Source organism: Mustela lutreola, chromosome 15, assembly GCF_030435805.1.
Source record: "Mustela lutreola isolate mMusLut2 chromosome 15, mMusLut2.pri, whole genome shotgun sequence".
In the NCBI taxonomy this organism is placed as follows: domain Eukaryota; kingdom Metazoa; phylum Chordata; class Mammalia; order Carnivora; family Mustelidae; genus Mustela; species Mustela lutreola.
In genome coordinates this window covers 45110072-45124467 of record NC_081304.1, presented here as the reverse complement: position 1 = coordinate 45124467, position 14396 = coordinate 45110072, and the positions used below count along the sequence as shown (strand labels likewise).

The following is a 14396-nucleotide window of genomic DNA, read 5'->3' as shown; positions in this document are numbered from 1 at the left end:
GCATGTGTCACTGCTTTGTTTCTGTTTGTGCCTGAATACCATTCCATTGTGGAGATAGACCACATTTTGTTTCTCCATTCACTCACAGATGGGCATTTGGGGTTGTTTGCCCTTTTTTGATATTGTGAAGAATGCTGCCATAAACATTCATGGACAAGTTTTTGTGAATCCATACGTTTTTCATTTCTCTTGGGTACAAACCTAGGAGTGAAATATCTAAGTCATATGATTAACTCTGTGTTTAACTGTTTGAGGAACAGCCAGACTCTCATCCAAAGTGGCCAGGTACCATCTTAAAATCCCACCAGCAGCAGATGGGGTTTCTGATTGCTGTGCAATCTCATTAGTGTATGTTAGTATCTGATTTTTTTATTATAGCCACCCTAGCAGGAATGAAGCGGTATCTTATTGTGGTTCCGATTTGCATTTCCCTATTGATTAATGATACCGAGTATATTTTGGCCATTTGTATATCTTCTTTGGAAAAATGTCTGTTCACATATTTTGCCCATTTAAAAAAAATAGCTTACCTTATTATTGAGTTGCAGGAGTTCTTTATCTATAGACATAGCATCTAGACACACATCCCATATCAGATGTATGATTTGCAGAAATTTCCTCTTTTTTGTGTATTTTCTTTTCATTTGGTTGGTGGTACCCCTTGAAGCACAAAAGCGTTTCATTTTGGTGATGTCCCTTACTCATTTCTTTTTTTTTTCCCCCTTTATTTATTTTTTTAATATTTTATTTGTTTATTTGACAGAGAGAGATCACAAGTAGGCAGAGAGGCAGGCAGAGAGAGAGAGAGGAGGAGGAAGCAGGCTCCCTGCTGAGCAGAGAGCCTGATGCGGGGCTCCATCCCAGGATCCTGGGATCATGACCTGAGTCGAAGGCAGCGGCTTAACCCACTGAGCCACCCAGGCGCCCCCTTTTTCCCCCTTTAGATTTTATTTATTTGTTTGCAGAGAGAGAGAGACACAGCCAGAGAGGGAACACAAGCAGGGGGAGTGGGAGAGGGAGAAGCAGGCTTCCTGCCAAGCAGGGATCCCGATGCGGGGCTCAATCCCAGCACCTTGGGATCACGAACCTGAGCCAAAGGCAGAGACCTGACGACTGAGCCAACCAGGCGCCCTGTGTCCCTTCCTTATTTTTACTGTTGGCCAAACAGTAAAAGGGGCAGGAATAGTCAAGTTCAGACTGCCTCCATTCAGCAATAGTGGATGCCCTTGCGCAGGCAGCAGTGCTCCATGAGTAAGAAAACCAGTATGATTCTGGGGAATTGGGAGAGCCTAGATGAAGTCCATATGAACAGCAGGTTGGCACTGCTACACAGAGAGGGATTCCCAATGGTCAGGACACCGAGGGCCTGAGATGGGAGAGACGCCCAACATGGTGGTGCTGTCTCTCTGGAGGCCAGAGAGACAGCTATGAACTGGGTGTTGGGGAGGATATACTTTGCCCAATGTCTGAATCCGTGATACATTGTCGTGTGTACCATGCCTCGGTTGGTGTGGAGTCACGGGGTGGGAGGGGCAGGGTGGGCGTTAGCTTTGAAGTTGTATCAGGCCGTTCGTGAGCTGATGTGAGGGGTGATGGGGACCTCGCTGGGAAGACAGACTGAGTCTTTCCTTGCCATCGGTCTTCTCAGGTGCCCATCACCTGGAGAGGGAGAGCCCTCCTTGCACTTAGAAATTCAGAAGCAGCAATCCCAGGCTAGCCCCATTGTCAGCCCTGAGGGAACTGTAGATTTCTGATGGGCACCTTCCAGAAGCCTGCTGTCTCAGAACAGAAAGCAGCTTTTGCTGACATCTGGTTCTTCTGGGACGCTGATACTTTTATTTATACAGTGACACTCTCATCCCCAAATAGATTCTTATTTTTAACAGGCTTGCTCCCTTTGAGGGATGCCTGAGGCTCCCAGCTTTGCTCACTGCTAGCTCAATGTAAACCCTGCAAAGATAGGAAGGTCTCTGGCTTGTGCCTGAAGAGAGGAGGGACAGTCACCAGCCAGGAAGTCTAACAGCTCTGTCTTTACATCCGGAGTCGGAGCTTAGCATTCATCTGGCCTCCCTTATCAAGCTCAGTTCCAAAGGAAAAGCTTCCAATGAGGCGTAATTACTGCTCCTCAGTGACCCAGGGAGGAGAGCAGATAAGACATGGAGGCTGAAGAGACCCTGATTCCCTCCCCTACTGCCCCCTACCAGTCTACTGCCCATTCTTTAAGCGGGACCCCTTGCTTCTTGTCTTTCAGCTACCCAACATGTTTGGCGACCTTCGGTCCACGTTTATTGCCTTGATGATTGGATCCTATGCCTCATCCGCAGTCACCTTCCCTGGAATCAAGGTGAGGATGTGGCCAGCCTCCCCCTCTGGCCCTGGTGTCTGAGCTGAGGTCCGTCCTGAGGCTCCTTCAGCCTTCTCTGAAGAGGGCAGTAACTGTGGGAGCTGGGGTTGCCCCTCCCGCACCACGCACACCTGGGAGGATGCACCTGGGCACCACGGGGGTGAGGAAGGAAACCACCAGGCTGTGGGGAGGGAAGATTCAAGCATATGGTGCAGGGCGTGACCGCAGGCCGCCTTTGCCTTTCTGCCGTCTCTGGGCTGCGGTAGAGAAAAGGCTGAGTTGTCTCCAGTCAACCACACCCCCCCACCCCCACCCAGCCCCTCTGTTGTTACTGGGCTGTTACTCCCCATTGGCTGGAGCAGGGCTCTTGGCTAAATTGGTTCAGCTGTTTCCCTCGCAGGCAGGATTCTGAGCCCATGGAAGTCACGGCAGGGTCAGGAGGAAGCAAACACCTCACAGTCCATCAGTTCCCGGTTTCCACCCCAAATACTGTTGCTCTTGTCGGGCTTCAGGAGCGGTTTCTCCCACCTCTGGCTTCAACACAAGTCAAATCCCCTTTCCTGCAGTGCAGGAAAAGGAGATGAGGAGAAGGAGTCACGATGTGGGCTGGTCACCAGGGAATCCAGGCACTTGGAGGGGGTGGGGCCGGCCATCCTGTAGCCTTCTAGGGATTCTCACACTTCTGGAGTGTGGAGAAGCCTCCAAGTTCCGCCTCCACCTTGCTGTCTTACTGCCTCTGCCCTGCCCTGCTCCCCCACTCCTCTCGCCAGGAGTGGGGGCTGGGCAGCAGTCTGCCAGGACACTGCGGACTGTCATTTGGAAATAAATGGTGGCAGTGGCCACAACAGCTAACAGCTACCACACTCAACCTCAGTAGGCTTCCTACCTGCCAGGCCCTGTCCCTCTGAGCGTCCCACCTGCCAGCCCCCACCACAGCACCAGGAGGGCACATGCCAGTGTTCCGCTCACTTCACAGAGGAGCAAAGGGAGACATCATCTGTTCATTCCTGAAATACTTTTTGGCATCTGCCATGGACACTCTTCAAGGCCCGTCAGTGGACGAGGCTAGCAGGTTCCTGTTCTCAGGGAGCAGACTAATAAGAGACAAGGAAAGGAATCAAGAAGTCCATAATCTCAAAAAAAAAAAAGAAGTCCATAATCTCAGCCAGGGCTGTTCCCTGGCAACTAGTGATGTGACAGTGACGGGAGCAGTCAGGGAAGGCCTTCCCTAGGATGTGGCATTTGTCCCGAGTTGGAGAGACAGAGGGTTAATAAAGTGCCAGGGCAAGCTGGGATTATTGGAATGCAGGGTATCTGATGACTGGCCCCCTGGGCTGGCAGGGCTGTGCCTTCTCACGCAGCTCAGTGTGGAGAGAGGAGGGCTGCAAAATGCCCCCCGCCCACCCGCCTGCCTTACCTTCCCTCTGCTAACTCTGCCTCATGGCCCTGTGCCCACCCCATTGTGCCTGTCAGGTCATCTATGACTTCGGTGTCTCCTTCATCATCATCCTTGTGGTCTGGGCAAGCTGCTCTGGATTGGTTTTCCTCAACTGCTTCTTTAACTGGCCCCTGGAGCCCTTCCCAGGGCCGGAGGACATGGACTATTCGTAAGTGGACACAGTGTCTTCCCCTTACCTCCTTCCTGGCCAGGGTCCTGGGGGGCACCTGTGGACACTGTTTTGTGGCCTACAGGGTGAAGATCAAGTTCAGCTGGCTGGGCTTTGACCACAAGATCACAGGGAAGCAGTTCTATAAGCAGGTGACCACGGTGGGGCGCCGTCTCAGCGTGGGCAGCTCCATGAGGAACAGCAAGGAGCAGGCAGCACTGCAGGAGGGCCATAAGCTGTGCCTGTCCACCATCGACCTGGAGGTTAAGTGCAAGCCGGATGCTGCAGGTACCCACCTTACCATCCTCACCTTCAAGTCCTGCCTAAGATGTCACCGGGGGGTAGGGTCCGCACCCATACCCGCACCTCAGTGCTGGGGAGGAGGCAGCCAGCCGGACCAGGAAGCCCCAGTCCCCTTCACTGGGGCCCAGCAGCCACCGAGGGCTCTGTGGGTGCCGTCCCAGGCAATTGCCAATGCGTCCCCAGAGGGCAGGCGGCTCCCTGCACCTGGGTTTACAGATGAGCACACTGAGGCCCCGAATGGGTGAGGAGCTCATCCAGCTCAGCTCCCACACCCGGGTGGCCCAAGTCCAGGGCCCACGCATTGCACCTCACGCAGGCCCATCCCTGCATCCAGCACGAGGTGATCTGAGAGGCCAACCAGGCCTCCCCATAAGCCTGGATGGTATGGGTGGGCTGTGGCCCCAGGGCTGTGGGCCGAGGCCCCCCTGAGCACCGCCACTCTCCCCCACAGCGGCGCCCTCCTTCATGCACAGCGTGTTCAGCCCCATCCTGCTACTCAGCCTCCTCACCATGTGCATCACGCAGCTGCGGCTCATCTTCTACATGGGCGCCATGAACAACATCCTCAAGTTCCTGGTCAGCGGCGACCAGGACGTAGGTAGGCGGCCCCCGGTCCCCCGTGCACGGTCCCCCAAGAGGGCACCTGGCGAGCGGTGGGGACCCTCTCTCGCCAGAGGGGAGGCCCACCGCCTGTGAGGTGCTAGGCCGGGCTGGACCAGAAACAGCGGGCTGAGAAGGCTTCTCCACGGCCAGCCCCACTGCTTCTCTCCTGTTGCCATTAGAATGTCCTGGTTTGGGCAGGGAGTAGGGAGGGAGACGGAAATAACACACGTGTTCAGGGTGTGGGGCGCATGTTTTCCATTTCCTCAGGGGCACCAGTGACTTGCGTGTTCACCAACGAAAACAGTGTGCGGGATGGGGAGTGCTTCAGCTGATGGGCAGGCCGACCCAAAGCCCAGCACCTCCCCGCCTGGGGAACCTGGAGGCCAGGCTTTCGGAGAGGCCTGTGCCCAGGGGCAGCCCCCCCAACCCCGCCCCCGGACCTGCCCCCTGAACTGGGCGGGCAGGGCGGGCTGGAGGCTTCCAGGTGTGGGTGATCCGTCCAGGCTTGTTAAATTTGGTAAACAGAGATGATACTGCATGGCCACTTTTCTAAAACAGTACACAAGGTCTCCAGCTGATTAGAGGTTTGGATTCCACAAAGAGAATCAGTACTTCCTCAGGGCCTGAGCTGAGTCAGCTTTAGTCATCCCCAAGCGGGACAAACAGTCAGTAAATCCTTTTTATTGGCAGCCCTGTTGGTGTGCAACTGTTTGTTGGTTTAATTGTTTTTCCCTAGGGGAAGTTACACTAGGCATCGCAAGGAGTCAAATACAGTTTGTAAAGGGGGCAAAGAAATCAAGCTTTAATAAAAAGGAAGGATGATGAAGGGACCCAGACAGCATTGGTTCCACTTGGAAAGGAGCATCCCGCGACCAAGCAAAGTGGAGAAGCACGGGCTGTCACGTGCCTTTGAAAAATTTTGTAATGAGCTCTGACACAGTAAAGGCCCTAAGACAGCCCCAGAGGAAAGAGTGAGCTCTTTAGCTCTGTCTGATGATGTGTCCCCAAATTTCTACCATAGAATATTTTTACTGTGTAACACTCAAACTCTGTGGGCCGCGCTTTGGGGAAAGTTGATGGATCATGTCTAAACAGCCTCTGTTACAAAGTCAGGCCCAGAGACACAAAGACCCTGGAGTGTGCAGGGAAGGGCCTGCACTGGCTTGGGGAAGGCAGATCTCCCTGCCACTGAGTCTCAAACTTTTACTCCAGTTCTCTAAGAAACCTTTGCTGCCGAAGAGGGATTTTTTTCCAACTGTTTCCCATATTCAGAAAGTCAATTAAAAAAAAAAAGTCAATTTCAAGAAGTAGAGAAGTTGGGCCAGGAAATTCAATCTGTAGCTGATAGGGCGTTGGTTTTCCCCGTTCTGCTTCTGTGAGCTTCTGCCCCAGACTCCCCCCCCCCCCCCCCAGCCGGCTGTTCCCTGGAGGGACTGCCTTAGGACCAGGTTGCTGGTGGAATGCAGGGTCTCTGAGGGAGGCCTGTGGTGTCAGACATTGGTGGGGTCAGGGCGGATGCATTGCCCCTCCCTAACCCTCCCCTCCCTCTCTCAGAGAGCCCAGCCGGTGGGAGGGAACTGACTGAGCAGGGTTCCTGAGGGGCCGGGTTTGCTGAGCCTTTGGCTCGTACACCACTTCCCCATCCTGCTGCTCCATGGGTACCAGGGGCCTGATTCACCAGCCTGCCTGTGACGAGGCCCCGGCTGCACGTGACTGAGGCCTCAGCAGACAGGAAGCCCCCAGCTGATGCCTGTGCTGGGGCTTACCCACCTCCATTCCCAGAAGCCTGGCTAAAGCTTGACTTCCCTCCCCACACCGCTCCCCACCCCCCCACCCCCTCCCCCACCCTGCTCCCCCACCTACCGCCCTGCCCCAGGCTCTCTGAGAGTCAGATCTTGGTGGGACGTGGACTGTGTGCTGGGCCCAGAGCTAGCCTGCTTCCACCCCCACCCCTAACATTTCCCTATAACAACCTTTGAGATTTCTGCTCCTAACCTCTCTCCTTTCTGCTTTTTTACTTTTGCTTTCTTGATGCAGTGATGGCCACTGGTAAGCAGCGGGATTGTCAGAGAACACTGTAACATCTCCTCCAGACAGTCTTTGTTTTACCAAAAAACATCCCTCTTGGCCAGGACTGTGGGTGGGGGAAGGGGCAGTCAACTCAGCTTCTGTTTGCCTGAAAAAAAAATCCCCGTCATAATTTGAAGGCTCTTTGAAGATTGGAGCCCTTACATCAGAGCTCCAATGAGTGAGCCTTCCCGGTATATTTCTAGAGGCAGAAAACTAACAGCTAGTCACACATGAAGCCTCAGTCCCAAGCATTGGTAATTTTGTGGTTCCCAAGTCATAGACGCTTCTTGGAGCTCTCGGGGAAGTCATTGTGACACACTGGATTTCATTAGCCATTTCTTGGAAATAAGCAGATGTGGAGAAGGGAATGGGGTGCCGTCCTCTTGCTCCAGCTTTGATTTCAGAGTTTCAAGTGTCTAGGCTCTCCTCAAGGCCCACAGTGACCCAGGGGGTGGTCTGTGGAAGACCCCAGGAGGGTCTGTGAAGTCTCAGACTCGGCCTGGTCCCTGCTCTGGGCTTCGTGGGGTCCACCCATTGACACAGCCCATTTTCCTCCCCAGTTGGCCTCTACACGTCCATCTTCGGTGTCCTCCAGCTGCTCTGCTTGCTGACGGCTCCTGTCATTGGCTACATCATGGACTGGAGGCTGAAGGAGTGTGAAGATGCCTCAGAGGAGCCTGAGGAGAAAGACACCAACCAGTGCGTAAACAGGGTCTGGGTGCCAACTCCTGGCCCCCCGAGTCTGCTGTAAGGCAGAGACAGGGTTGGGCAGCTTAGCTTTTGAAGTAAGCAGGAGAGGCGAGAGTGGGCCATGCTCAGAGCTTCTCATCAGGGCTTTAAGGCAGTCTCGCTCTTGGGGCTCAGCCTGCATTTAAGCGTATCACTTCGTTATGAAGATTCTTTGGTCCTCGAAAGTAAGGAGCGGGGGCTGGATGAAAAAAGGAGAGGAAGTGGAGGAAGGTCTGTGTGCAGACATTGGGTGTCCGGCCATTCTGCTGTGAGGCCTGCACTCCGATGAGCGGCACGGCACGAAGGCCAAGCGATGCCAACGCGGTCGAAGTCGGCTCCCTCCATGGGAGGGGTACGTTGCTCTACCCGCAGTGCGTGTTCCTGGATCTGTGCATCACTGTCAGGGTTCAGCAAGGTACTGGAGCCCCGGTTTTGTAAGGGTTGGGCTCCAAGATCAGAGAATGAGTTAAGTGCCATCTTCCATGACTCCACCTTAACATAATAAGCAGCTGTTGATTGCTGTAGGCCCTGGGCCAAACGCTTAACACAGCATCTCAGTTAAGCCTCACAACACCTCTATGAGGTGTGTGTTAAGGTTATACCCATTTTACAAATGCGGGAACTGAAGTGAGGAGTTTGCTGGGGGTCACACAGTGAGGAAGCGGTGGGCCTGGGACGCTCCGTAGGTCTCCAGCACTAGGCATTCATCCTTGGATGTTGAACAGTTGTCCGTGGGGTATCTGTGTGGGCGGTGGGCCTGGAAACGGTAATGGTGAATTCACAAGGAAATAATTACAGAGAATGCTCTGTTATCTAGGTCAGGTCCTAGAGCCAAGAGACTGTTTGTGCCCATTCCGGTTCCATCTGCTGCATATTTGTTTCTCCTTCACCCCCTCCTGCCCCCAAAGGGGAAATCCACTCCCTCCCTTATTTGACTTATTATCTGGCTTATCATGAGCTTCCTGCAGGATTTGGGTGAAGTTGGAGCCAGTTCATGTTGATGAAATGAGGCTTTGCCACATCCTGACTTGGGCACACTCCGCTCTTTGCCTCACCATCGATTTGTGCTCGACCTTCCCTGAGGCAGTGTGGTGTGTTGGTAGCTACGTTCTCATAGTCGACCTCTCCACGGAGGTTCACACTCAGTCAAGAGTGTGCAATGGGAGTGTTCCGAGTGCCAGTCTAACCCTGGCAGTCCCTCAGACATGCTTGAATTAGTCTCGGAGTCTTGTGTTGTGCACAGACCGTGGCTCCTGAAGCCTGACTTCCTAGGAGAGCCCACCCTCCCCCAAGGATCCCTCAGCTCCAGCATGTGCTCTTGTCTCCACAGAGGCGAGACCAAGAAGAAACGAGACCGGCAGATCCAAAAAGTCACCAATGCCATGCGGGCCTTCGCCTTCACAAACCTGCTGCTTGTGGGCTTTGGGGTGACCTGTCTCATTCCCAACCTGCCTCTACAGGTGGGTATGGGCAAAGGAGAGGCCAGGTGGGGTATTGGATGGTGAGACTTAAAGGTACATGATGAGTCATGGAAGCCATCCACAAAGACAGTGGTGACTTTCATTCATTTAATTCAACCAAGCAATCAACCAGCCCACTGTTATTTACCAAGGGTTTCTTACCTGCCGGGCTCTGTGCTTGATGCTGGGGGTGAGCTCTAAATGAAACTGGGATTGCCTTTCACCGAAACTCTTTTCTATGAGGGCATATCATGCTTCATGGCCTTTTGGGATCTTGCATACCATGAACACCACCATCATACCATTCCCTGGAACTACATGGGGCATTCGTATGGCTGCTTGGTTTTGCATGTGTCCAAAGAGGTCTGGCCAATCTATGGCCTTGGTGGGGCCATCTGCTTCTCTGGTATAAGAGTGTCTGCAGGGTGTTGGTGTTGTAGAGAGTGAGAAAGACAGTGATGATCACTTGGAATCCGGGTTCAAAAGCTTAATTCCTTTCTGTAAGATTTCTGGTGCTTTTGAAACCGGGCTTTTGGCAAAGATTGGGAGCAAAGTAGATATTTGTCACCTGCCCAGCTCTACCCTTGGATCCGTGAAAGTGTTCTAAAGCCAATCCCCAAGTTTATGAACTTCGAAGGGTCATAAGTGATGGTGTTGTTGCCACATGGGTTAACCCAGTTCAGATAGTATCTTGGGCCAGGTCCAGAAGGAAAGTGAGAGTCTCTTCTTTTTGACAAGGGGCCATGTGCCCTTGTCAAAGGTGCATTGAACACCCAGGTGTGCACCACCCGTGGGTGTTCTGTGATATGAGTCCGTATCCATGCCAACACTGTCTGTGCAGACCACAGTAAACCATTGGAGGGTTGGGAGAGTGTCCTTGCGTCCCTGGTGCCCTCCCAGCTTCCTGGTAGAGAGCTGCCCTCTCTGCTGGCCGGTCAGGGGGCCATGCTCAGTAGAGTTAGTCACCTGCTTTTTGTTTTACTTAGTTCTCGTTGAAAGAGAAGTTCTGAAGAGGCAATTAGACATTTGAAGTGGGAAGGGGGAGCCTTCGCAAGTGCGCGCATGCACAGTCGGGCACAGCCCTCTTTCGACACTGTAGAGAGCAGTGTCCCCTCCACCTCCCACATTTGGTGAATAGGTCCTGGCTGCTAAGCAGGATGGCACGACTATATGCAAAGGACAAACAAAGGGTCCTGGTGGCAAAATGGCCAGCTCTCATGATTCTTGGGAATCCTCTACAAGTGCTTCTCAGACCTTTGCTCAACCTGCCAGTGGTGGCCTTTTGGAGAAGCTGAGCTTTCCTCAGGAGGGGAGCAGGAAAACTAGCTTTCTATGGGCCCTGGGTAACCAGGCACAGAGATCTCTGGGCACAAGCCTCAGGTCAGCAAAGCAGGAGATCAAGTCACGATTAATGACCTCCTATGTAGTGCTGTGTCTATAACACATAGAACAACTGATTCTCGGTGGAGGTGGGAGGGGCCTTTACTCAGTGTTTGCCAATTTCCATGGTGTAAATGCTTCCATCATGGCTGATTTCAGTCAGCATGAAGTCACTGATCATGGAGGAATGGGACAGAGATTATAGGGACATGCCATCATGCAGTACTCCCGCCAATACTGTAGGAGAAGTAAAAAGCTCCCGAGCACAGATAATAGTAAAATGTAGTGAAGTAATCAAGGAACGATGAGTTTTGAATATCTGTTAGCTTTCTTGAATATAACTTAATTGTAATTGTAAGTTTACAAATTTAATTTTTAGTCATGACTGTCTTTAATAGCTGGCTCACAAAATTCCTGAAAATTCAGGAATGGGCCCTAGAGATCTGGTGCGAGCCCACACTGGGTTGCCAGTGCTCCTGCTGCTCAGGACCCAGGAACTCTGAGGACCCTCACACTCTGCTCTCCCTCCCGCAGATCCTCTCCTTTATCCTACACACGATTGTGCGAGGATTCATCCACTCTGCTGTTGGGGGCCTGTATGCTGCTGTGTAAGTGCTGGGTGGTGTGGGTGGCCTGGCGCCGAGGGTAGGGGAATGGCCTAGGGGGAGGTTTGTGGTGGGACTGAAGTCCTGAAGGGGCCAGCCTGCCATCTTGTATCAGGGATGGGCACCAGATTTTTGTTGGCTGTGTCAAGGGACCGTCACACCTGGCGGGAGGGGGGTCAGCGGGCAGAGACAGCTGGGTGCCCACAAGCCTTGGCATCTAGCACGAAGTCAGTTCCTCAAGCCAGGGTCAGTGCTCATTATTGCCTCCGGGCTGCCACTCGGCCGCGTCCTGGGACTGCCCCTGGCTGCTCACAGGAAGGGCAGGGGTGGGCTCTGGCTGCCCAGAGCTGAGCATTGATGTTCCAATGGCCCCCAGCAGGGGCAGTGACGCGGGTAACTGAGCCCACAGTGTGTTAGACTGCTCTCACCCTGAGTCCGAAAGGGCCTGGTTCTGCCCACAGCCTTCTCAGTCCTGGGCTAAAATGAAACCTGCCTCCTTTTCCAAGAGGCCACATGTGCAGAGGGAACCACCACAGCTATCCTTCCCCCTTTGGCTGGGGTTTGGCTCAAAAGTGGAACTCGGGGTAGCACCTGGCTGGCTCAGTCAGTGGAGCATGCAACTCTTGACCTCAGGGTTGAGTTCGAGCCCTACATTGGGTGCGGAGATTATTTAAAAGTAAAATCTTAAAAGAAAAAAAAAATGGAACCCAAGCACCATGTGCTGTGTGTCCCTGCTTGAAGACCCGTTGGTTCCCCGCTGGGAATCCCTTTCCTCCTCTGGGGCTGCAAAGCCTGACATCTGCTGAGATTTTTGTCAGAATTCGGCATCCCACGGGGGTCATTCCAGGTCTGCACCCAGTGCCAGGAGGAAGTTGCCACTGCCCAGGCAGAATGTGCAAGTCCACCAAGAGTGTGATGCCGAGTTTCCGTGATTACACAACACTCCTCTAGATGAGGGCATAGCTGAGCCAGGGCCGGCCTCCGACCTGCTCCCTCGGCCCGGTTTCCAAGCTGCAGACTCCTTCTGGCACCACTCGTCCCCCTCAGCTTGTCCAGCCCCACCGTGGACCTGGGGCATACATGGGTTGGTGGGATCCTCCAGAATCTGGGCCCTCACTGGTCTGAAAGAGAAACTGACAGTCGCAGATCTGCTTAGCAGAAACAAATCTCAAGCAGGCACCCCAGCGTTCTCTCAGGTGGCTCCCGCCTCTGCTCTGGCACCTGACGTGCTGCCTGGAGGCTCCAGGACACCTGGGGCCAGGTTGGGACTGGGGGGCATTTGGAAAGCCTGAGAGTGGCACCTGTGGTGACAGGTCGTCTGTTGTCCCGGCAGGTACCCCTCCACCCAGTTCGGCAGCCTCACGGGACTGCAGTCGCTGGTCAGTGCACTCTTCGCCCTACTGCAGCAGCCCCTGTTTCTGGCCATGATGGGTCCCCTCCAAGGAGACCCTCTCTGGGTAAGAAGGGTCTGGGGCAGTGGGGTGTGGCATCAGCCCCACTCTGCAGACTCAGAGCTAGGAGGCATCCCTTAGCAGCTTCTGGAACCCCAGCAGTAGACAGGTTGGAGCTTTGGTTAGGATTGATTCAGGGTCCTCTGGAGACTGGGGGTTGGGCAGGAGGAGAAAAGTATCCTTTCTAGACCTGAGGTTGGGGTAGCCCTCCCGCCAAAGGTTATAATTTCTAAACAGGTACTGTGAGCCTGCCCCAGTCCTGGTCCCACCCCTGGATGTTCACATCAGTAGGTCAGAGGTGGGGGCCTGGGCCCTGAGGGCTTCCTAGCAGCTGTGGACACTGGGAAACTCGGACGCTGGAATGTGGAACGACGGGCCCTTGGACCGCTTGAACCTTCCAGTTTCAGCTTTTCCTTTCTTCTCCTGTGACCTCGCCTTTTCCAAACAGGAGTGTGGGGAAGGGTCTTGAGCCAGGCTCCGCAAAAGACCGCAGCTCCTGCCCGGTCCCCCACCTCGTGTGATGGCAGCTCTCATTTCTGCTTCTCTAGGTGAACGTGGGTTTGCTTGTCCTGAGCATGCTGGGGTTCTGCCTCCCCCTCTACCTCATCTGCTACCGGCGCCAGCTGGAGAGGCAGCTACAGCAGAAGAGGGAGGATGACAAGCTTTTCCTCAAGCTGAACGGCTCCTCCAACCGGGAGGCTTTCGTGTAGCTCCCACGACCTCAGAACTATGGTCTCCTGCCCTTGCTTCAGTGACTCACCAGTGTCCTCCTCCCCATCCCAGAGGACCTCCATGCACCCTCAGGATCCTTGCCTTCACATTTTGGAGTCCACGCTCCCTCCCAGGGCCCCAGTCCTGCCTTGGAGCTCTGCAGCGGAAGGACTGGAGAGGGCCCGGATGTGCGATTTTCCTAGTGCCGGAAGCAAGGGCTGCTGTGGGCTTTGCTCTGCCATCCTAGAGGGGCCCTTGGGCTTTGAGGCTCAGTGGGGCCTGCAGGGGGAGCAAGAAGGAGCCCAGCAGACAGGCTCTCTCCTTCATATGTCTGGATTCTGCCTCTTGCCAAAGCAGTGGGGTCTGCCATCTACTGCCTGCCACCTGCCTCTCGGCCGCATGCCCACTGGCCACACCTGCCCAAGGACAAAGGCTCTCATCGTCTGCACCCCCTCGCCTGCCCCTCGACCTCCTCCCTTGGCCAGTCGGAGGCTGCCTGAGGAAGGAAGGACCCGCTTCCTGTTGTTGGTGCTAACTCCTTTGTAATTCCAGCCCCCTGTGGCCTGTCCATGACCTGTCCTCCTGTTCCAGGCCTGTGGAGAAGCCCCCCCGCCGGCTGAAAGCCTGGGGAGGGAATGGAGGGCTGGATAGTCAGGCATCGCTCAGGAGCCAAGGACAAGGCTAATGAGCAGTCCCTCACCTCCTCCCTCAGGGCCAGGAGTGTTTCCGCTGCCACCCTCCATCCAGCCTGTTACCTGAAGGGAATTAAAACGGCACCAACAGGGCACCCCTGACACACACAGCTGTTTTTATGAGGGTGGAAGTCAGGCTGTTGCTGACAGACATGGAGGGCCAGGCCTGACTGGGGAGATGGGGTTGTGAAGGGCTTAGGGGTGTGTGTACTTGTGGGATGTGTGAGAGGTGTATATGTGGGGTGATTCTGAGGTGGGGGTTCTGGGTGTCTGCCCTTAACCTCCCAGAGCCGTGGGACAGGCAGCCCAGGCCTGCCACAGGCTCTGGGTCCCGAGGCTGCCTTGCTCTGGGCCTGGAGCTTGTTTGAGGCTGTGGGGTTATACTGCCCCCTGCCGGCAGGCTCCTCCGGGGCCCCGTAGCTGTTTACTTGAGAGAGGTGG

At 54.4% G+C, this 14396-nt stretch overlaps 1 protein-coding gene across 4 annotated transcripts in view; it reads left to right on the top strand.

The window, feature by feature from the left end:
• Positions 1–14057, top strand: part of SLC43A2 (solute carrier family 43 member 2) — a 40175-nt gene extending 26118 nt beyond the window's left edge. For all 4 annotated transcript variants that reach the window (XM_059147583.1, XM_059147582.1, XM_059147581.1 and 1 more), the window contains 9 exons: positions 2252–2344; positions 3818–3951; positions 4037–4239; positions 4706–4852; positions 7488–7626; positions 8987–9116; positions 11031–11104; positions 12435–12558; positions 13101–14057. In XM_059147583.1, the coding sequence (XP_059003566.1) occupies positions 2252–2344; positions 3818–3951; positions 4037–4239; positions 4706–4852; positions 7488–7626; positions 8987–9116; positions 11031–11104; positions 12435–12558; positions 13101–13262 (1206 nt within the window). In that variant the 3' untranslated portion in view covers positions 13263–14057. The remainder of the gene's footprint in view (positions 1–2251; positions 2345–3817; positions 3952–4036; positions 4240–4705; positions 4853–7487; positions 7627–8986; positions 9117–11030; positions 11105–12434; positions 12559–13100) is intronic.
• Positions 14058–14396: the final 339 nt, after the last annotated feature.